The sequence below is a fragment of the Ruditapes philippinarum genome, unplaced genomic scaffold (assembly GCF_026571515.1).
Source record: "Ruditapes philippinarum isolate M1 unplaced genomic scaffold, ASM2657151v2 ctg2733_1_1_1_1, whole genome shotgun sequence".
Classification (NCBI taxonomy): domain Eukaryota; kingdom Metazoa; phylum Mollusca; class Bivalvia; order Venerida; family Veneridae; genus Ruditapes; species Ruditapes philippinarum.
The window spans coordinates 112,505-136,805 of record NW_026852680.1 but is presented as its reverse complement, the minus strand read 5'-3'; the positions used below and the strand labels follow the sequence as shown (position 1 = coordinate 136,805).

The window sequence follows — 24,301 nt, the reverse complement described above, 5'->3', positions numbered from 1 at the left end:
CATCAAACATGGTCAGGATGCTTGTCTAGTTAATTGTTTGGCGGAGTTCGAACATAACTCATCTCTGAGGAAAAACTAGGTCACAGGAGCTAAAAATAGAAAAATCTTATTCACTCTCTAGCGGCTACTGTTGTTATCCAAATATCCATGAAATTGGTCTGCAAGCTTGTTTTGATGATTTCTAGGTCAAGTTCAAATATAGGTCAACTTTTGCCAAAAATAGGTCACTTTGCTAAAATATGGAAAGACCTTGTTAACACTCTGGAGGTCACATTTTTCTAAGTAATTACTTGGATGAGTTTGATGGATCAGGTAAAGCCATCTAGGGCCATCTTGGGTCTCTTGTTTTAAAGAGAAAGCTGTATTAATGTTCATTATTCTTAGATGTAATGAATGTATAAACAATATCTTTCCAAATTTTCCCTCGCAATAATACAAGTGATTGTTGTTAATTTTAGAGCAAGTATCAGTATTGAAGGGACATACAGGGTTAGTAAAGGGAGTGACCTGGGACCCTGTAGGCAAGTACCTGGCATCGCAATCGGATGATAAATCACTGAGGATATGGAGGACTCGGGACTGGCAGCAAGAATCCATCGTCACCGAACCATTTAAAGAGGTTTGTAATAATGAATGTGTTTATTTTATGTATTCTGTGTATGCTAAGGGCCATAGTTTCTTGCCAATGTCATAAGTGTAAATATTTTGGTTAGCCAGCGTATCTGGCCATTCTCTGTACTGTAACAGTTGCCTGTCACTTTTAGATTTTTGTTATTAACACCTCTGAAAAAGGAAGATGGATTGTTCTGTATTAAAAGCAGGGGAAGTCTTGAAACAAATTTAGCAGGGTCAGGATGTAATGATCATCAGCTGAATGTAGTTGTTACATCCCATTAAAGTCTTGTAAAGCCGTTTAATCATAATATTATAGGTGGTTTTAATGTATAATATATTTGATAATATAAAATGTTTTAGTGCGGAGGTACGACTCACGTTCTACGCTGCGATTGGTCACCAGACGGGCATTATGTGGTATCAGCTCATGCAATGAACAACTCTGGACCAACAGCTCAGATTGTAGAGAGGGACGGCTGGAAAACATCTCTAGACTTTGTCGGACATAGGAAAGCCATCACAGTTGTTGTATGTGTATTAATAGTGCAAATTTTATTTTCTGTTGTTTCAAAATACTCTGGATCACATTTTATGATGAATTTGGGTGTGTGTACTTTTTAGCTCACCTGTCGAGCTTTTGTGATCGCTTTTCGTCTGGCGTCCGTCCAGCGTCCGTAAAATTTTACTTTAAACAAATCTCCTCATAAACCGCTAAGCCAATTTCATCCAAGCTTCACAGGAATGGTCCTTTTAAGGTCACCTTTAAAAATTGTTCAAAGAATTAAATTTCATGCAGAACTCTGGTTGCCATGGCAACCGAAAGAAGAAAAAAAATCTTCTTTTAAAAAACCAAAAGAGGTAGAGCTTAAATATTTTGCATGAAACATTGTTTTATGAGTTACCAAGTTTGTTCAAATAAAAGCCCTGGTGTCAAAATTGGCCCCGCCCCAGGGGGTCATTGATTTTCCTTATATGTATATAGTAAAAACTTAAAAAATCTTCTTTCAAAAAACCCAAAGAGCTAGAGCTTAGATATTTGGCATGAAACATTTTCTAGTGAATGTCTATCAAGTTTAGTTTGTACAAATGAAAGCCCTTGGGTCAAAATTGGCCCCTCCCAGGGGGTTGGGGGTCATTGAATTTCTTTATATGTATATAGTAAAAACTTAAAAATCTTCTTTTAAAAACCCAAAGAGTTAGAGCTTAGATAGTAAGCATGAAACATCATCTAGTGAGTGTCTACCAATTTTTAGCTCGACTATACGAAGTATATGGAGAGCTGTCCTACTCGCCCCGGCGTCGGCGTCCAGATTTTAGATTAAAGTTTTGGTGCAGTAAAATATTTTTCACTATAACTTTGTCATTTCATAAGGTATCAACTTCAAACTTCAAATATATGTTCCTTATCATCAACCACATCTTATGTGACAAGGTTCATAACTCTAGCACCAATATTTTTCAGATTTATCTCCCCTTGAACTTAGAATTTTCCTTAAAAAATAATATTTTTTACTGATACTTCTTTATTTCTTAAGGGATGAACCTCATACTTCAAATATATGTACCTTATCATCATCCCCATCTTATGTGACAAGGGTCATAACTCTAGCACCAATATTTTCAGATTTATCTCCCCTTGAACTTAATATTTTTCCTCAAAAAATACTATTTCTTACTGTTTCTTCTTTATTTCTTATTGGATCAACCTCATACTTCAAATATATTTACGTTATCACCATCCCCATCTTATGTGACAAGGTTCATAACTCTAGCACCAATATTTTCAGATTTATCTCCCTTTGAACTTAGAATTTTCCATAAAAAATATTATTTTTTACTGTTACTTATTTATTTCTAAAGGGATTAACTTCATACTTCAAATATATTTACGTTATCATCATCCACATCTTATGTGACAAGGTTCATAACTCTAGCACCAATATTGCAAGAATTAATAAACTTAGAATTTTTTACTAGAAAAATGTTATTTTTTATTTTAACTTTTTTATTTTTAAAGGTATCTACCTCAAACTTCAAATACTTATTCCTTATCATCAATTAAATTTTATGTGACAATGTTCATAACTCTTGAAGCAATATTTACAGATTTATCTCTCTTTGAACTTAGGATTTTCTTTAAGAAATATAATAACTTCTTTACTTTTTAAGGTATCTACTTAAAACTTCAAATATATATTTCTTGTCATTACACAAATGTTGTGTGGCAAGGTCCATAACTCTAGCATGACTATTTCTAGAATTATTCCCCTTGATCTTGGAATTTATGTTAACAATGTTATTTTTTTACTATAACTTAATACATAATTATACATAATTGATTTTTCTTTCATAGTTTTGTCCTCCTTACTGCGTCCAGTATTTTATTAGTCGAGCTTCGCTGTCTCCTGTGACAGCTCTTGTTAAAATGAAAGCCCCAGGGTTAAATTGGCCCCGCCCTGGGGGTCTGATTTTCCTTATATGTCTATAATAAAAACTTTAAAAAAAATTCTTTTAAAAAAACCCAAAGAGCTAGAGCTTAGATATTTATCATAAAACATCTTCTAATGAGTGTCTACCAAGTAAGTTAAAAAAGCCCCTAGGTTAAAATTAGCCCGGCCCCAAGGGCCTATATACAGGTGAGCGATTTCAGGGCCATGATTGCCCTCTTGTTATCTATCATATTTGTTACCTACTCATTATCCCTGCAGTTATGACTCCTTCCTTTCATTTTGTCTGTTCCTCCTTCCCTCTCATCTTCCATTTCTTAAAGGAGCTCCATTGAGGTCAAGAAGCCTAAAAACATAAAATATGACACTTATACATAAATCAAGTTAAGCGTATAAAATGGAAAATTCTGCAAAGGATAATAAAGAAAAATATACAAGGAATTTAATTGAATATTGAATTTTTTGTGCAATTCATAGCCCAATTGAAGTGAAAGGTGTTGAAACTCATTTAAAATTTGAGTAAGGTTGCACCATGACTAAATATGAATAAATAATTCTGGTGAAAAAGGAGAGAGGAAATATTTGCATACAAGCTATTGATCCAGACCAGCGTCAAATTGTACACAAATCATAGAAAAATATTTCAAGTACCGGCATGCCGAAAAAAACCTCTGGAGTTCCTTTAAATTTCTGATCCTGTAATTGTTCTTATAGAGAACATTTAAATGCATAGTCATTAACAGAATACAAAGTATATACATTTAAACATTAATTGATATTAATTGGCTATTTAAGGATTGCTGCAATTTGCAAATATAAGTGGTAGAACCAACATGGACCATTGATACCAAAATGCACTCTAAAGTGTGATAGGGAAAACACTTTTTAACATATTGTGCTAGATAATTGATATAAATAATATGATACAGAAGTAACAGATTTTTTAGCTCACCTGAGCATGCTCAGGGTGAGCTTTTAGGATCGATGATTGTCCGTCCACATTTAGTTTGTTAACACTCTAGCAGTCTCATTTATTCCTCAATCATCATGAAACTTTGTCAGAATATCTGTCTAAAGAATATCTCGAATGAGTTCGATCATGGGTGACCTCCGATAAAAAAAATAGGTCACAGGAACTACAAAAAAAAAAAGCTTGTTAACACTCTAGTGGCTGCAGATTCATTCAAATATTCTTGAAATTTGTCAGAAAGGTTGTTTTAATGATTTCTAGATCAAGTTCGAAGATGGGTCATCTCCGGTCAAAAACTAGGTCACAGGAGCTATAAATAGACAAAAAGCTTGTTAACACTCTAGTGGCTGCAGTTTTCATCCAAATATTCTGGAAACTTGTCAGGAAGGTTGTTTTGATGATTTCTAGGTCAAGTTCGAAGATGGTTCATCTCCGGTCAAAAACTAGGTCACAGGAGCAAAAAATAGAGAAAGCTTGTTAAAACTCTAGTGACTGCAGTTCTCATCCAAATATTCTGGAAATTTGCCAGGAAGGTTGTTTTGATGATATCCAAGTCAAAATTGAAGATGGGTCATGTCCGGTCAAAAACTAGGTCACAGGAGCTAAAAATAGAAAAAGCTTGTTAACACTCTAGTGGCTGCAGTTTTCATCTAAATATTCCCAAAATTTGTCAGGAAGGTTGTTATGATGATTCCTAGGTCAAGTTTGAAGATGGGTTATGTCCGGTCAAAAACTAGGTCACAGGAGCTAAAAATAGAAAAAGCTTGTTAACACTCTAGCGGCTGCAGTTTTGATTCAAATATCCTGGAAATTTGTCAGGAAGGTTGTTTTGATGATTTCTATGTCAAGTGAAAGATGGGTCATCTCGGGTCAAAAACTAGACCACAGGAGCTAAAAATAGAAAAAGCTTGTAAACACTCTAGTGGCTGCAGTTTTCATCCAAATATTGTGGAAATTTGTCAGGAAGGTTGTTTTGATGATTTCTAGGTCAAGTTCGAAGATGGTTCATCTCCGGTCAAAAACTAGGTCACAGGAGCTAAAAATAGAGAAAGCTTGTTAACACTCTAGTGGATGCAGTTTTCATCCAAATATTCTGGAAATTTGTCAGGAAGGTTGTTTTGATGATATCTAAGTCAAGTTCAAAGATGGGTCATATCAGGTCAAAAACTAGGTCACAGGAGCTAAAAATAGTAAAGCTTGTTAAAATTCTAGTGGCTGCAGTTTTCATCCAAATATTCTGGAAATTTGTCAGGAAGGTTGTTTTGATGATTTCTAGGTCAAGTTTGAAGATGGGTTATGTCCGGTCAAAAACTAGGTCACAGATTCTAAAAATAGAAAAAGCTTGTTAACACTCTAGTGACTGCAGTTCTCATCCAAATATTCTGGAAATTTGTCAGGAAGGTTGTTTTGACGATATCTAAGTCAAGTTTCGAAGATGGGTCATGTCTGGTCAAAAACTAGGTCACAGGAGCTAAAAATAGAAAAAGCTTGTTAACACTCTAGTGGCTGCAGTTTTCATCCAAATATTCCCAAAATTAGTCAGGAAGGTTGTTTTGATGATTTCTAGGTCAGGTTCAAAGATGGGTTATCTCCGGTCAAAAACTAGGTCACAGGAGCTAAAAATAGAAAAGCTTGTTGACACTCTAGTGGCTGCAGTTTTCATCCAAATATTCTTGAAATTAGTCAGGAAGGTTGTTTTGATGATTTCTAGGTCAAGTTCGAAGATGGGTCATCTCCGGTCAAAAACTAGGTCACAGATTCTAAAAAAAGAAAAAGCTTGTTAACACTCTAGCGGCTGCAGTTTTGATTCAAATATCCTGGAAATTTGTCAGGAAGGTTGTTTTGATTATTTCTAGGTCAAGTTCGAATATGGTTCATCTCCGGTCAAAAACTAGGTCACAGGAGCTAAAAATAGAAAAAGCATGTTAACACTCTAGTGGCTGCAGTTTTCATCCAAATATTCTGGAAATTTGTCAGGAAGGTTGTTTTGATGATATCTAAGTTAAGTTCAAAGATGGGTCATGTCAGGTCAAAAACTAGGTCACAGGAGCTAAAAAAAGAAAAAGCTTGTTAAAATTCTAGTGGCTGCAGTTTTCATCCAAATATTCTGGAAATTTGTCAGGAAGGTTGTTTTGATGATTTCTAGGTCAAGTTTGAAGATGGGTTATGTCCGGTCAAAAACTAGGTCACAGATTCTAAAAATAGAAAAAGCTTGTTAACACTCTAGTGACTGCAGTTTTCATCCAAATATTCTGGAAATTTGTCAGGAAGGTTGTTTTGACGATATCTAAGTCAAGTTTGAAGATGGGTCATGTCTGGTCAAAAACTAGGTCACAGGAGCTAAAAATAGAAAAAGCTTATTAACACTCTAGTGGCTGCAGTTTTCATCCAAATATTCCCAAAATTAGTCAGGATGGTTGTTTTGATGATTTCTAGGTCAGGTTCAAAGATGGGTTATCTCCGGTCAAAAAACTAGGTCACAGGAGCTAAAAATTAAAAAAGCTTGTTGACACTCTAGTGACTGCAGTTTTCATCCAAATATTCTTGAAATTAGTCAGGAAGGTTGTTTTGATGATTTCTAGGTCAAGTTCGAAGATGGGTCATCTCCGGTCAAAAACTAGGTCACAGATTCTAAAAATAGAAAAAGCTTGTTAACACTCTAGCGGCTGCAGTTTTGATTCAAATATCCTGGAAATTTGTCAAGAAGGTTGTTTTGATGATTTCTAGGTCAAGTTCGAAGATGGGTCATCTCCGGTCAAAAACTAGACCACAGGAGCTAAAAATAGAAAAAGCTTGTAAACACTCTTGTGGCTGCAGTTTTCATCCAAATATTCTTGAAATTTGTCAGGAAGGTTGATTTGATGATTTAGGTCAAGTTTGAATATGGGTCGTCTCCGGTCAAAAATTAGGTCACATTGCCCAAATATGGAAAAACCTTTTTAACACACTAGAGGTCACATGTTTGACTCAGTTGTCATCAAACTTGGCCAGGATGCTTGTCTAAGACATTGCTTGGATGCGGTTGATGGGTCAGGGGAGCGATCCAGGGCCATCATGGCTCTCTTGTTATGTAATTGGAATCATAATTGCGTAATATTAGTTACCTACACTGTTATAGTGTTATAAAGTGTGTTATTTATATTACAGAGATTCAATCCAGGAATTTTGTTCAAGAAATTTAAGAAAGATGCTCAAAAAGTAAGTCTGTGTTTTCTTTATAGTTTGAAATTTGTATATCGTTTCTAAAGACTAAAGCTGCATGCCTCCAGATGAGCCAAAATATTTCAAGAAAATCAGTCTTAAATAAAATGGCCTGATATTTTAAAAAAAAAAACATACAAAAGATTTAAATCTCAAGGAATAATTTACATGTTATGTGTGATTAAAGACCATATTTCTTCTGGGTTACTAATGCAGTAAGGGCTATTTTCGCATATTTTGACCTCTTTTTGGTAATTTATGTGGTTAGTAAGTGCCGTTTGCAATATGTAAATTACATTTGTTCATGTCACAATATTTTACTTTTGAATACATTTTCAAAATTTTCTTGATGATAAGCATGAGTGCTTTAAATATCACAATAGATTTTATTATTCACCAACGTAATGAAAAGAGATCAAACAATGATAATTTGAAAAAGAACTTTTGGTTCAATTGATGTCTTTTGCTTTTTTTGACAGCCTCAACAGTATACATGTTGTGCAATAGGCAGTAGAGACAGATCTCTCTCAGTATGGGTAAGTTTTATTTTGATCTTAAGAAAATACATGTAGGTATGAATGATGGTTTGTTTTAAAAAATTGTTGAAAAGGAGAAAAAAACAAGTAACACTAGTCAGGAAATGCTACATAAATGTTAGTGTTATAAATAATAGAAATAAATGCCAGAAAAAAACTACTTCTATCTTTCTATTCAATATATTAACATAAATATATCGCCCCATTAAAGCAAAAAGGTACCAAGTGACATTTTCATGTTTTCGAGAAAATCGCGTTTAAAGATTTGAAGTTCAATATCAAATCAGGTTTTTACAGCATGGCAAAGAAACTTCACATATATTTAGATAATATTTGAATGTACATGCTCAAAAAGTTGGAAAGCTTACATATTACTAATTAGTGATAATTAATCAATTAAACGCAATGGTTCCTTTTTGCACTGATAAATATTTTGACTGACAAATGCAAGAAGGTACCATATGATCGCTTGGCCCCTTTTTGCATTGTATGATTTTTTACATTTGCTGTCGAATATATCAAAAAAAGGTACCATATGGCAGTTGGTACCTTTTTGTCCCAACAATATTAACAAAAAGCATCATTTAGTTACAGTTTTATTCTACAATGATGCAAATAAAAATATGAAATTCTTGTGTTTTCAGTAAATGTCTGATACAACTATAACATTGCATGTTTTGAAAGTCTTCCTCTGTGATCAATCTCAATGCCTATGTCAAAATCTCTTACATTGTTAGTCAAATTCAGAATAATTCCCATCCAATTCCACCGTGACATAACCCTTTTCATTCCTGTTTTTTTGTTAAGTGGCATTATAATTATGGAACTCTTTTTGGATAATTTTCTTTGCACACAAAGTTACCAAGTCATTTTTCTTTTGAATAGAAACTGGCGGTTTTGGTATCATCACTTCATATCTTGTTCACCATTTGTCCACTGATACTTTCTTTCTGTCTAGATTCTGTATTTTGAACTTCTATTTCCATAAAATCTTCTGCGTTGAAGCTGTAATTTACAAATACTGACTTTGGGCTTTCCCTTGGTACCTGCATCCATTTCACCTGTCGCCAGTTTACTCTTTGTCTGTCAATGGATGTTTTGAGTCTCGGACACTGTTTTTAATGAAGTATTTGAAATAAAAAACATGGTTATATTTCATTGGCACAGCAATATTTGGCTGTGATTTTCTGGCCAGTGATATAAGAGATTGCAACTGAATGATACATAATTATACAGGAATTGTTTTTTTGCCCCTTCAAGAGTCAAGTTGCCACTCCGTCTGTGTGTGACCCGATACAAGAAATTTGTGATGATCAATCTTAAATTTGGAGCTTGCGATGATATAAAAGAAGACACGCAGCTACGAATTAATTTCTGTTTGGCCCCCGTATGAATCTGAAAAATAATGACTTAATGACATTACCACTCTGGCAAATAAAAAAGGGCTTTTATTAAGCAGGAAGCTATTTCACATGCCTCTCTTTGCAGTTTGTTTTATCCCATACATGACATACAACATTTTTGTCTCATAAGGAATATACTGTCAAAATAGAGTGAAATAGGAATCCCTAAAGAAAGCCCAACGCGACAAAATTGAAAATGTTGCAGGCTCGGTGTGATTGAGTCTAATCATGGATGGTACTGTCAAGTGCAAACTACCGTCCACGCCCCCCTAGCACTGGCTTTAGCAGAATTCAACATTTAATATGAACTGGTAAAATTTAGAATTCTGAAACATCCGCAGATGTGTTCATATGGCGGTTATCATGGAACCTTCAATGTGACAAGTTTGTGCCATTCCATGAAAAGCGGTATATGGTCACCAAGTAAAAAAGGCATGTGCCCTAAACGAGAAAACAATGGCCTGAAATAAATAAAATGGAATTTTGAAAGGGGATCAGAATTTATGAAGCCTGCATATCACAGATATAACGTCAAAAGACAAAATTAAAAAGCAGGCCTCATATCCTACGGGTGATTCAACAGTTTTCAAGTGAGGAATACTGGAACCACCCAACAAGAAAGATGCGGAATAGATAGAACTAAAATGCTTCAAGCACAACAATAATGTCGTGCTGAACGATCTTTAAGGATAGGAAAAGAAGTTGTGTTGCAAAAGTTTTCTTGAATAGTAAAGCTCACTCACTAATGAGCAAGAGGTTGTTACAACGGCCTTGAGATCAAAACATGCAACATAAACGCATGTGTCACCTTTTGCTCCAACTTTATTTTGAACCTTTACTTCTTTTGAATTTTCTTTCTGTTTTTGATGTTCAATATATTGTTCCTTGATCGTGCCATCTAGTGTGCCTACTGCCTTCCTATACGTATGTTGCTTAACAGGTTTCATTTCCTTCGTTTCACATTCAATAGTTTACAGATTCCACATCTTTTTTAATGTTTAAGTCATAGTCATAAGATAGGTATTCAGTTATTTTCAGTTGTTTTTTTTCTTGTATAATGAGATTTCATTTTAGGAAATTACTCTTTATGCTGTTTCACCAATTTAACTATATCATAATCTAGTTTATTTGCAGATGTACGCTTCCCTGTCATACTTCTCCTTCCATATAACCCATGTATCGTGTTGACACGAGTTTAGTCAATTACTTTTCTTTAAACGTCCACGTTTTTGTGAAGAAGTCATTTATACACTATCATTATCTTCACACTGTTATCATTCCTCAATTTAAAACAGAAACAATAATCTGGGATATATTGTTATATTTAGTGTCAACATCTAAATTCATTAAAAAGCTAAAAAGCTAAAAGGTACCAAGCAAACACTTTAATATATAAAATAATCTTAAGGGTCGTAAATTCTGTGTGTGCATAAAGGGACCATGTGACACATGGTTCCTTTTTGCATTAAAATAAGTGCTCAAAACTTATATAGTCATTCAATGCAAAAAGGTACTATGTGACACTTGGTACGTTTTTGCTCAAACTGGTATACATATGGTACCTTTTTGCATTACTAAATGGGAAAATATTGACATTGTACCTTTTTACATAACCTTATATGTCTGTAAATAAACATGATACTACAGAGATATTTCTACAGATTAAAGATAACATTAAAACATAATGGAAAATGGTAAAAAGTCATTTTTAGCTCGACTTTTCTATGAAAAGGGGAGCTATCCTACTCGCCCCGGCGTCGGCGTTGGCGTCACACCTTGGTTAAGTTTTTCGTACCACCCCACTTTATTTCAGAAGTATTACAAGTATGGCTTTGAAACTTACCATACTTGTTCACCATCATAACCTCCATCTACAGACAAGAGTACATAACTCTGTCAAGGTTTTTGACAGAATTATGGCCCTTTTTTGACTTAGAAAGTGTATTGAGCTTGGTTAAAGTTTTTTTGTACCACCTCACTTTATTTCAAAAACCATTGGAGGTATTTGCTTTGAAACTGACCATACTTGTTTACCATCACGACCTTCATCAACAGACAAGAGGACATAACTCTGTCAAGGTTTTTGACAGAATTATGCCCCTTTTTGACTTAGAAAATACATTGAATATGGGTAAAATCCACTTATTGCCTTAACCCTTTGAGATATTGCTTTGAAACTTTTAATGCTATTTCACATCATTACCCCCATCTGTACGCAAGAGAAGGTAACTCTGTCAAGGATTTGTTTTAAAAATTAAGGCCTTTTATCGACTTAGTTTTTTTTTCTTTCTTACCAGCCCTCTTTTGACTTAAACATTTCAAACTTTGCTGCAGTGTTCAAGGGTATCACACAATTCAGTAAAATAATTCTTCACTAAATATCTTAATGCTCATGGCCATTGTTCACTTTAAAAATACAGAGATTCTTGTATTGCCTTTTACTGCAAAAACTTTTTTTATTGGCAAGCAATAAAAAAGTCGAGCGCGCTGTCTTACGGACAGCTCTTGTTGGTCAAAATGTCGCTTGGTACCTTTTTGCTTTAATGGGGCGATATGATGAAAAATGTAAAATCTGGAATGGTTGAATATAATTGTGGGGGAAGAAAGATAGTTATTTTACAATAGCCAGATTTCTTAAATCCACAAGAAGTCCTGATTGCATTAACCAATGAAATTTTTGTCAGGCTAAAGTTTAATAACTTTTTGGTTTTCTTGTTTTTGTATTAAAAAAAATTTACAGCTAATAATGTGTATTTATATTTTCAGCTAACTGCATTGAAACGACCTTTGGTTGTTACCCATGACCTTTTTACAAACTCAGTTGTAGATATATCTTGGTGAGTTACTGATATTTTAGGGGTTTTTTAGCTTTATTTATTTGTTTTCTTGATACAATGAAAGTTGAGAAAACCAGACTCTGTGAAAAATCACCGGATGATTAATTCAGTCCCAAATTTTCCCTTTGTTAAATTATTGCATTAAACATTGACAATACGGGAATCTGTAAAATTTGAATATGGGACGGTAGATAAGGGACCATGAAGTCCAATATATACATAATTTCGTTGACAATACTGGATGGCGAAGGTGTGAATAACCTTGTGTACTTGTCAATTGGTTGTGTCTAAAACGCTAACTGGACGGTAACGGAACACTGACTGTCTGATTTGTTTATTATGTCTCTTTTCACAGTTTGAGTTATTATAAGGCATAGAAATCCGTTTTATACTAATGCCAAAATGCACGAGGAAGATAAAACAGTATGAATAAAAAATAAAGTATTTGTATACTGCGCTGCTTTTGTATATTCATTTCCCAAAATATCAACAACGGAAAAGACATTTATCAGCGCCAAGTTCTATTCAATCGCCAAAGAGAAATTGACGAGAGCTATCAATAAGTGACCAAGTTGAGTTAATTAAAGACAGTGAAACTTTATCTGACAAATATGGCATCGACAATATTAGGGGCATTATTAAAAATTAACAAAGTAAACTATGTTCGTTAAATCATTATCCAGTACCCAAATGTAAACATGTGCAGATATTATCGGACTGTATGGTTATGAGGTATCTGCTGTTCGTTTTAAATCAAACTTTTATTGTATTTAGATGCAATAAAGTAACAAAAATAATAAAACATGTTATTTTGTAATTCATAATTTCTTTATTTAGCAATATACATAAAAATGATAATGAACATGCAAATATACAGCATCTGTTGTAAGTCAATGCTCGGTACATAGGATTCTAAAGGGGACATTGAGAAAACTGGACCGCTCAGAAAAAACGAACAAAACACTAGGTCCGAAAGCCGTCCAGTTATCTTTTCCAATTAACTTTTACTGTATTAACTTCCTACACACATCAAAGCTTGTAAAATTCTAAAGATTACCAAAGTATTTTAAGTTATATAAACCTTGTTGTGAAGATAATGCTTGTATTAATTTATAGAACACTTATTTCACATTGGACATTTAGATATATAAGATACTAGCTATAATAACGAACTTTTGGTACCAATATAAAGTCAAGGCATGACTTTATGAGAATTGATACAGTTGACTGCTCACTTTTATCACCTTGGACGTTGACTGCTCACTTTTATCACATTGGACGTTGACTGCTCACTTTTATCACATTGATACAGTTGACTGCTCACTTTTATCACATTGGACGTTGACTGCTCACTTTTATCACATTGGACGTTGACTGCTCACTTTTATCACATTGATACAGTTGACTGCTCACTTTTATCACATTGGACGTTGACTGCTCACTTTTATCACATTGGACGTTGACTGCTCACTTTTATCACATTGATACAGTTGACTGCTCACTTTTATCACATTGGACGTTGACTGCTCACTTTTATCACATTGGACGTTGACTGCTCACTTTTATCACATTGATACAGTTGACTGCTCACTTTTATCACATTGGACGTTGTGTAAGTATTGTAGATACCAGCTGGTGGCTCTAATAACTTGCTTCCTTTGCTACAACTTAAAGTCAGTGTTCTTATTGGTACAGTCTAACGAGAATTAATACAGTTTATAACTTTGATATTGAAATTCCTTACACTGACAATGGACAGTATCAAATCCCACAGCAGGTCAATACCATTGCACAAATTTGGAAACATAATAGTTAAACATTTGCTAATTTTACAGAAAATTGCTCTCTTTTATTGTGTGGTTTGCACACATAGCATTAAGAGAAAATACTTTAGAACATGAACACCTGAAGTGCCGTCACAGCCATACAATCAGTATAGAATCTGGCTAGAATGTTTATCTATGAAGTTTAACCAGACTGTATATTGGACTTTGTAATTTAAATCTTCAGAAATCCCTTGATATAAAAATGCACTGTTCTATGTTCCAAGCAGGGCAAGGCCATTATGTAAATTATGTCATGATATGGGTATAGACATTGAATTAGTGTCTGAAAATAGGATTGTCCCATACTATTGGTGAGACAATATGTTATATTATACAGGGCAAGTAATGGTACAGAGCTGATGTGTTGCTCCTGTGATGGCACCGTAGCTTACGTCAAGTTCAAACAGGAAGAGATCGGCACTCCTATGGGCAAATCTGATATGGTAAGACAATTTTTATCATGGTGAGAAAAATGTGAAGCGTCACCAGGATTCGAACCAGGATCCCTTGAACACGGCTCTACCGACCGTTATTGGACTGCTTACACATCTTCTCCTCTAAATAGTGAACCTTTCTGAACAGTGACATTTTGATCTCACATGTACAATTAAAGTGTTATAAAAGAAATAGAAAAGTTTTTTCTAAAAAATATTAATTAATGGAATCATGTTCAGCTGATATTTATGAAAATTATCATGTGTGCTTTAATGTGTGGTCAGATATACATGTGAGTATTTTCTGTGTACTAAGTGGAGTATTGGGGTAGAAACTCTTATCAACAAGACAGAAGTGTATTTATAGCATATACATCCAGACCCTTTTGCATGAAGTGTTGCATGAACTTTGTTAACTAGATGAGTTGTAAATTATTGAGTTAATAAATGTAATTAGTATAAAAAAGTAAAAAAAAAATGTTATTTATACAACTACCTAAAGCATACAGGTTGACACAAAAAACATGGAATACCAAAATTGCAGTCACTGTATTTAGTTGTATATCATTTAGTTTGAAAGTTAAATTGTAAACAGTAAAAACTTATTCATTTAAATAAGGTAAAAATAATTGTTTCAGAATCGACTTCTAGAAAAGATATACGGGAAAACTGTTACTAAAAATAATACAAACAGTTCAGCCAATCAGATCATCGAGTCTGCTGATATTCTTATGCTGCAACAACAACAACAAAAAGTAGCGAACAGCTCGCCAGAGGAAAAGTCACGATTAGCTTCAAATACATCAATAATGTCAACACCATCGAAATCGCAAACATCATTTTATAAAGGAGTTGATGTCAGTAACTCTCCATTCAAGGTATATTAACAAAAAACGTTTTGCTTTAATTGCATTTAAAGTGACATTACACCCATCCAAGGGTATATAGTGAGAGAAGTGGAAAAAGTCAAAAAAAGTTTAGTTTTCAATAATTCCTTTTAATTTTATAATCTACTGGGCATCAACAATAAATAATTCATATGGCCCACCTGTAACATTCAATTTATAAGAGTTGGGGAGTCTTTTTGCATATTAGGCCGATTTGTATTTTTTCCTAAATACATGTATTTTCCAATATCAACTGTTGGTCAGTTACCATGATAACGGACAATCTATTGAAGTATTTTATCAATGTAGCTTAACTTGACAATGAAAAAATGTGTATTATGCCACTTTAAGATAAAATTTGGTTGCATTATCCTGACAAACGAGTTCACATGTTGTATCTGTTATTCTTGTTAAAATCTGTATAAGTATATTTGTTGAGAGTGGAAAAAGAATTACAAGGAACACTATATATATTTTCTGGTAAAAGTTTCAGAAGACAGGAAACAAATTATATTCTCGTTGGGCCTTCTTGTTTTGTGTAACATATCACTTTATTATCAATTCATATGGTTTTTTAGAACATCAATTCTTATATTTTTTTAATAGAATATTTCTGTATGTTTTATAATTCGGTAACTTATTTCAAGATCTGAGTCATTTTTATGCTATGTATACTCAATAGTATATATGGAGGGTTGACTGCAAAACTCAAGTAACTTATATAAGATAAAGAAGGACTTACAACAGTTTTGCAATCAACCCTCGATATATAGCCTTTATTTCAAAACAAGTGTAGTCCCAATGTGAAAGTCTTATTATAAATTTGTAATTTCAGCCAACAGATAAACAAATAGAAACAAAGACAGCAGATGGTCGTAGAAGAATTACACCAATATTTTTACCAGTTGAACCAGATGTAGGGTATGCAAATACAATTATTTATAGGGATGTCCGAAATAATACGTATTGACACAACAATTTGTGCCATATGACTGTATTTGAGAGTATGCTTTCTTGGTTTTTTTTTTGGGGGGGGGGAGTTGTTGTTTTTATGCCCCCACAAAGTGGGGGGCATATAGCGTTGCACTTGTCCGTCCATCTATCCGTCCGTATGTCCCGAAATCTTGTGAACACAACTCCTCTTAAACCGGATGGCAGATTTTGCTTAAACTTCCAGGGATGAACAACCTTAATGTGTAGATGGTAGTAAAGGAAGGAATTTTCGCTGCGACCAAATTTAAGATAATTATGGCCCTTTGTTGATTTTTATGCCCCCTCCATATAATGGCAAGGGCATATAGTGTTACCCTGTTCCGTCATTCCGTAATTCCGTCCTTCCGTCATCAACAGTTTCCGTTCATTATCTTAATAACCGTTGCACATATTGAACTCAAATTTAGCATATAGATATGTCATGAGAAAATACAGGTCAAGTTCGAAATTGGTCATGGTTCGATGATTTTTGGCAGAGTTATGCCCCTTTTACTTTGAAAATAATATGAAATTTTCAGTTTCCGTTCATTATCTCCCCAACGGTACAACACATTTAACTCAAACTTAACATATGGATATGTCATGAGAAAAAACAGGTCAAGTTCAAATTTGGTCATGGTTCGATGATTTTTGGCAGAGTTATGCCCCTTTTACTTTGAAAATAATATGAAATTTTCAGTTTCCGTTCATTAACTCCCCAATGGTACAACACATTCAACTCAAACTTGACATATGGATACGTCAAAGGAATGCACAGGTCAAGTTCAAATTTGGTCATGGGCAGAGTTATGCCCCTTTCACTTTGAAAATAATATGAAATTTTCAGTTTCCGTTCATTAACTCCCCAATGGTACAACACATTCAACTCAAACTTGACATATGGATACGTCAAAGGAATGCACAGGTCAAGTTCAAATTTGGTCATGGGCAAAGTTATGCCCCTTTCACTTTGAAAATAATATGAATTTTTCAGTTTCCGTTCATTATCTCCCCAATGGTACAACACATTCAACTCAAACTTGACATATGGATATGTCATGAAAAAATACAGGTTAAGTTCGAATTTGGTCATGGTTCGATGATTTTTTGGCAGAGTTATGTACATTTCACTTTGAAAATAGTGTGAAATTTTCAATTTCCGTTCACTATCTCCCCAACAGTATTACACATTCAACTCAAACTTGAAATATGGATATGTCAAAAAATGTGCAGGTGACAAGTTCTAATTTGGTTGTGGTTCGATGATTTTTTGCAGAGTAATGCCCCTTTCACTTGGAAAATAATATGAAATTTTCAGTTTCTGTTTATCATCTCCCCAACAGTATTACACATTCAACTCAAATTTGACATATGGATATATTTTTGGAATGCGCAGGCCAAGTTCGAATTTTGTCATGGTTCAATGATTTTTGGCAGAGTAATGCCCCTTTCACTTTGAAAATGATATGAAATTTACAGTTTCTGTTCATCATCAACCCAACAGTGTTACATATTCAACTCAAAATTGACATATAGATATGTCAAAGGAATTCCCAGGTCAAGTTGGAATGTGGTCATGGTTCGATGATTTTTTGGCAGAGTTATGTCCCTTTCACTTTGAAAATAATATAGATACATCTTAGGAATAAGCAGTTTAAGTTTGAATTTGGTCGTTGTTCAATGATTTTGGACAAACTTATCTTTCCTGAATGTTTGAAAAAATTTTGAACTTTCAGTTTCAGCACTCATACTTTTGTGGAAATGTATATAGCCATTATTTTGGCTACAAATATGCAATATGCTATTTTCAAAAGGTTAAGACTGAATAATTTCAGTGCCTTGAACATTGTATAAAAATGGTTTGTGTTAACATTGAAAAGTTTTAAGGGCTTTGAACATAGAATGAAAAAAAAAAATTTGTGCAAACGAATTTGGAACTAAATATAATAACATTTGAAATTTTGGCTGCATGCGAGGGCATCCGTGGTATGATGACACATTTCTAGTTTCACTATATACCATATAGATTTTTGTGAACGCAACTCCTCTTAAACCAGATGGCAGATTTTGCTTAAACTTCCAGGGATGAACAACCTTAATGTGTAAATGGTAGTAAAGGAAGGAATTTTTGCTGCGACCAAATTTAACAGAATTATGGCCCTTTGTTGATTTTTTCACTATATACCATATATATGTTGTCAGTGGGGGCATCCGTGTCCTTTGGACACAGTTCTAGTTTTAAAATTCATTTGGCATTATGAGAACTACTTGATTTGATGGCATGTGCACCTTTTTTATTACATGCTGGCAGTTTAGGAAATAAATTATGTTAAATATGTTGTCTTCATTCAGTGTCACAAGGAATATTATCCCCAGTTGAAATTGCCATAGATACATATCAAAATTCTTAAATTGAAACTCATAGTGGACAAAACATATTTTTAGCTGTTGAGTTTATCAGCATTTGATCTCAGGTAATGTTTATAAAAATTATACAAAGAGTGAATTATCTATACATTTTACTTTATTATGTGAGGTAGAACAGCTCATATGGAGAAAGTCTTTATTTTCAGTGAGGGACCAGTTCCTTTCACCAATAACAGTCAGATTAACTTCGAGACGTGTAAATCTGGCACTAAAATACAGGTGGAAAAGCAGGACAAGGTCACACATAGCGGGCTACTCTCTCCTCCCCCACAACCCCCTGGCAGCTCCCCACTGGGTAAACTATCAGGACCTGAGACCACACCAAAATCATCGTCATCCAAGTCACCTGTTGGGGAGAATAAAGTGATCGACTCTGTTGTACAGGTTGTGTTATATTTCTTTATGTTTAGGCGCATGAAGTCTCATAAATTAAGTTGAACCTATTACTCATAACTAAAGCGCAATAGGCTAATAGGTTGATAATTTTATGATTGGTTATCCACATGACAATCAACATGTTTTGTTAAATAGAGTATTTTACGATCATAAATTTGTTTGGTTTGTTTCTGTTGAACATATTGATAAAGGAAGCTTGTTATATTTCATAATTGTGTTAGTTTTAAAGATATGATGTAATTGCATGTTAAATGATATTTATATAGCCTCTGGCAGCATTAGACAACAAGCAGGACCAACCATCAGGGAGTAAACTGACCGATACACCAAAATCTGACAAGCATCATTCAAGTCATTCACACAGGTACATATACAATGAAGCAGAATTCTCATTAGATAACCGCCTCCGTGGTCGAGGGGTTAGAGTCAATGACTTCTAATCCAGTTACCTCTCTGGCGTGGGTTCGATCGCCGGGCGATGCTTTGGTAGATTAGTGCAGAGGAAGGTTGTCTAGTACTGGTGTAACTCTACAGGGACGATGGATAGGAAACTACCCGCCTATATGACTGAAATACTGTTGGGGAAAGGCGTAAAATGAAACAAATAACAAATAAACATTAGATCTACATATCGTCACCTTATTGCAAAAACATGTTAATTCCTTATATAATTATATGGAAATTAACCTGTTGTTGCACTAAGGTGATGATATATTAGTTAGATTAAGTCTTTAATTTGCTGGAATGGAAAATGATAACCTAAATGTAAAAAGAGTTGGGACAGGCAAGCTTGCATATCGTAGTAGTCTGACCAGGTTCTATACTTCCGGCTGACCTTCAAAATGTAGTAGTCTGACCAGGTTCTAAACTTATGGCTGACCTTCACAATGTAGTAGTCTGACCAGGTTCTATACTTCTGGCTGACCTTCACAATGTAGTAGTCTGACCAGGTTCTAAACTTCTGGCTGACCTTCACAATGTAGTAGTCTGACCAGGTTCTAAACTTCTGGCTGACCTTCACAATGTAGTAGTCTGACCAGGTTCTAAACTTCTGGCTGACCTTCACAATGTAGTAGTCTGACCAGGTTCTATACTTCTGGCTGACCTTCACAATGTAGTAGTCTGGCCAGGTTCTAAACTTCTGGCTGACCTTCACAATGTAGTAGTCTGGCCAGGTTCTAAACTTCTGGCTGACCTTCACAATGTAGTAGTCTGGCCAGGTTCTAAACTTCTGGCTGACCTTCACAATGTAGTAGTCTGACTAGGTTCTAAACTTCTGGCTGACCTTCACAATGTATTAGTCTGACCAGGTTCTAAACTTCTGGCTGACCTTCACAATGTAGTAAGTCTGGCCAGGTTCTATACTTCTGGCTGACCTTCACAATGTAGTAGTCTGGCCAGGTTCTAAACTTCTGGCTGACCTTCACAATGTAGTAGTCTGGCCAGGTTCTAAACTTCTGGCTGACCTTCACAATGTAGTAGTCTGGCCAGGTTCTAAACTTCTGGCTGACCTTCACAATGTAGTAGTCTGACTAGGTTCTAAACTTCTGGCTGACCTTCACAATGTAGTAGTCTGACCAGGTTCTAAACTTCTGGCTGACCTTCACAATGAAGTAGTCTGGCCAGGTTCTATACTTCTGGCTGACCTTCACAATGTAGTAGTCTGGCCAGGTTCTAAACTTCTGGCTGACCTTCACAATGTAGTAGTCTGGCCAGGTTCTAAACTTCTGGCTGACCTTCACAATGTAGTAGTCTGACCAGGTTCTATACTTCTGGCTGACCTTCACAATGTAGTAGTCTGACCAGGTTCTATACTTCTGGCTGACCTTCACAATGTCCTAGTTGGACCAGGCTCTTAAATTCTGGCTGACCTTCACAATGTAGTAGTCTGACCAGGTTGTATGCCTTTGACTGATACATATATTTGACCGTGTTCATCTGTCTAACTGTCCATCCCCAGACTGACAAATGATCCGTGTCCTATTTGCCCATCTCCAGTCGTCTCAGATTAGTTGAAGGTGAGATATTTAAGACCTGAAAGATATTCTCTTGCTTTTAAAGTATTTTTATGGATATCATGCATTCATGGCAATTAATTGATATGAAATTGTTGTTTGAAAATTTGAAAGTCTTCCATTGCAAACTGGTAATCATGGCCAGACTTGCATTGATGTAACTTGTCATTGATGTTGAAAGCAGTAAATTCTTTCATATTAGAAAACTATCTGACTTACATATGGAATGTTGATGGTTCTGTTCAGGGCTGCTTGTGCTCAGAATTATAAACTGGCAAGTTCCAGTCTCTTTATGATTAAGTGGGTCATAAGGCCAACAAAATTATTTCACATGTGTCATTTGGAATTGGACTTGGAACACAACATATTAAAGTGATTGTGGTTTATTTCAGCGAGAAAGTTAAGACATCGCTTTCATTAAAGAGGAAACATGACAAAGATGAAGGGCCAAAGAAGAGGGGTCGCCCTCGTTTGATTGATAAAGAAAAGACGAAATCCACCCCATCGTCCACACCAGCTATATCTACAGTAAGTTTGAAAATATCATCAGATCTTTTAATAATTTTCCAACAGATAATATCTTCTTGTTAAGCTTAGCTTTCGGACAGCTCACCGTTTAACAATTAGAAATTTTTAGCTTTAGTCAAATCTTGACAACTGGTACAATTGTTGAACATTTCCCAATGAAAACTTCTGTCCGCTTTCTGGCTGAGGGCTTGCCTTTAAGGGGTAAAGGCATCAGATTTGCAGCCAATTTTTATGGCTACATGATCGTAACAGGTGACTTAATAGGTTTCAGTTACTGGAGTCTATGCATCCCTTAGCTCCAGTAGGTAAGGTGGTTTTGACCCCTTGTGTTGCATCAAGTTTGTTACACCCAAGATTAGCCAAAATCAACTTTCCTGTTATGGTGCAATATGACCTCAATTGTGTTGGAATGCCGTAAAGACAAACCAAACCTACATATGCATTGTAGTAATTATGACATTGTCAGACAACAGATTTAAGCGGAGATACTTTAGGGCCGTCATGGCCATCTTGTTTACATATGTCTTGACTATATCAACAACAAAAAGATTCAAGTATAGTAAAAAAAATTCCATAGTTATGATAGTAAATTTAAGAAAGAATTATGTAAGTTCACTCTATAAGAACTGATTCAGAATATGTATTGTAGTCAGAATATGTAAGAAGTTATAACTGTCTTAATATATAAGTTTACAAATGTCAATATGTGTATTCCAGCCACATCATCATATTGGAGAGAAGGAAACTGTACGGTACATATCTTCAACCTCAGATCTCAATCTACGTGTGCCCAGTATAGAGAAACATCATACTGTACAGGTATTGTTGTTTTTCTTATCGCGAAAGTATTCACACTTTTCCAGGGGGGCGTCCGTGGCTGAGTGGTTATGGTCGTTGACTTCAAACCACTTGCCCCTCACCGCTGTGGGTTTGAATCCCCACAGGGACTTTGGATTCTTTCATGTGAAGGAGCTATCCAGCTAGCTTACGGAACGTAGGTGGTTCTACTCAGGTGCCCGTTCGTGCCTGAAAAAATGCACAGAGGGGCACCTGAGGTCTTCCTCCACCAGTAAAGCTGGAACGTTGCCAAATGACCTATACTGTGTCGGTGTGACGTAAAACCCAAATCAAACAAACAAACACTTTTCCAGCGGCAATAATTACTTGTTAACTAATGCAGTCAAACTGCACTTGATATTTTTTAGTTGCTGAATTTTAGGAAATTCTTGCAGATAACACACAGCTCCAAACTTGAGTGTGGGTTAGTCCATTTCACAAACTAGGCAGATAAATGGTTAAACCTTTAACCTGCTGAATTTCTTATATTGACTTGTCCAGCTTTCAGTTTTAGAACTGTCCATTATCGGTTTTGGCGGTATCAAGATGAAAATTAAAATTTTGTCAGCCAGTGGTATAGAGCCTGGTCAGACTGCTGACAGAAGTGTAGGCTGGCCTGGCTCTATACTGATGTCAAAGGTTAATCACTTTTTGTCCCATCAGGGTATGGGTTAAAATAAGATAATTACAAGACAATCGTTACATCTTTAAAATCAACTTATACAAAGGTCTTGCTCATAATGGGCATCTAATATTTTGTACCAGGTAAAGTTGTTTATTTATTTTTTTTTTATTTTTAAATCTTATTGCCTGATATACTTTTCTGTAGGAAGAGAAATCTAAAGGCAATCAGTAGCATATTTATATCATAGTGTAAGGAAAATGTGCATCTTGACTGGGACCCGAACTCTCGCACCCTCGGCATTCCGATCTTAAACTATATGAACATTTCTTAACAGTTATATTTACTTATCAAACAATGCATCTTTAAATTATAGATTAACTCAATAGATCTTTTGTATTAAATGATTATCAACATCAAACTTATATTTTTATTTTTCCAAGGTTTCGGATGGATCAGGCGATGGAAGTTTTACATTAGAAATAAAAAATAATATACAGACTGGTTCAATAGTATTACACAAGTTACAATGTATACAAGGTGGTGACACAGTCTGGGAACAAGTTCTGTCTTCCCAAATATTAGCTGCGGCAGGATCTAGGTAAATATGACGGTTTAATCTGTTTCAACACTGCTACTGAAATGTTCAATATTTTAAAAATGTCTAATACATGATTGATAGGCTGTTTATGTATAAAATGCAGAAACAGTCTCATAAATGATTGGTAAGCTCTTTCCAGTTAAAGTCTTGCCTGAGAAAAACAATAAAAAATGGAAATAAAGTTAGAATAATAATTAATAATATTGATCAGGCCTAGTGTTGATATGCCTCATCTGAAGTTCTCTTGTATCGAAAAACTTATTCTTTAAAGGCACATTATGACTCTGAAATCAATATTTTTTTTATTTTTTAGAAATGTCAAAAATGCATTTAATAATATTTATACCCCCAAAAACGAAGTTTGGGGGGGTATATAGGAGTCACCCGGTGGTCGGTCGGTCGGTCGGTCGGTCGGTCGGTCCAGACGTCCGTTGCATTTTCCTTGTCCGGAGCATAACTTGAAAACTAATGGTTGGAATTCAATATAACTACATACAATGGTCAAGCACATTGAGAGGAAGTGCAGTGCATAAGAACCATAACTCTATCTTGACTAATTACAGAGTTATTGCCCTTTGTTACTTTTCCTTGTCCGGGGCATAACTTGAAAACTACTGGTTGGAATTCAAAACAACTTCATACAATTGTCAAACACAATAAGGGGAAGTGCAGTGCACAAGAACCATAACTCTATCTAAAGTAATTACAGAGTTATTGCCCTTTGTTGCTTTTCCATTTGCTTTTTTT

General features: G+C 35.0%; 1 protein-coding gene across 1 annotated transcript in view; it reads left to right on the top strand.

The window, feature by feature from the left end:
• The window catches only part of LOC132721091 (protein HIRA-like), a 61,470-nt gene that overhangs the window by 24,207 nt on the left and 12,962 nt on the right, over positions 1-24,301 (top strand). Inside the window, exons 7-19 of the mRNA XM_060705343.1 lie at positions 459-619; positions 976-1,143; positions 7,180-7,230; positions 7,713-7,769; positions 11,939-12,009; positions 14,173-14,278; positions 14,908-15,147; positions 15,992-16,077; positions 18,702-18,939; positions 19,218-19,315; positions 21,359-21,494; positions 22,212-22,313; positions 23,397-23,554. Of these exons, the coding sequence (XP_060561326.1) occupies positions 459-619; positions 976-1,143; positions 7,180-7,230; positions 7,713-7,769; positions 11,939-12,009; positions 14,173-14,278; positions 14,908-15,147; positions 15,992-16,077; positions 18,702-18,939; positions 19,218-19,315; positions 21,359-21,494; positions 22,212-22,313; positions 23,397-23,554 (1,672 nt within the window). The remainder of the gene's footprint in view (positions 1-458; positions 620-975; positions 1,144-7,179; positions 7,231-7,712; positions 7,770-11,938; positions 12,010-14,172; positions 14,279-14,907; positions 15,148-15,991; positions 16,078-18,701; positions 18,940-19,217; positions 19,316-21,358; positions 21,495-22,211; positions 22,314-23,396; positions 23,555-24,301) is intronic.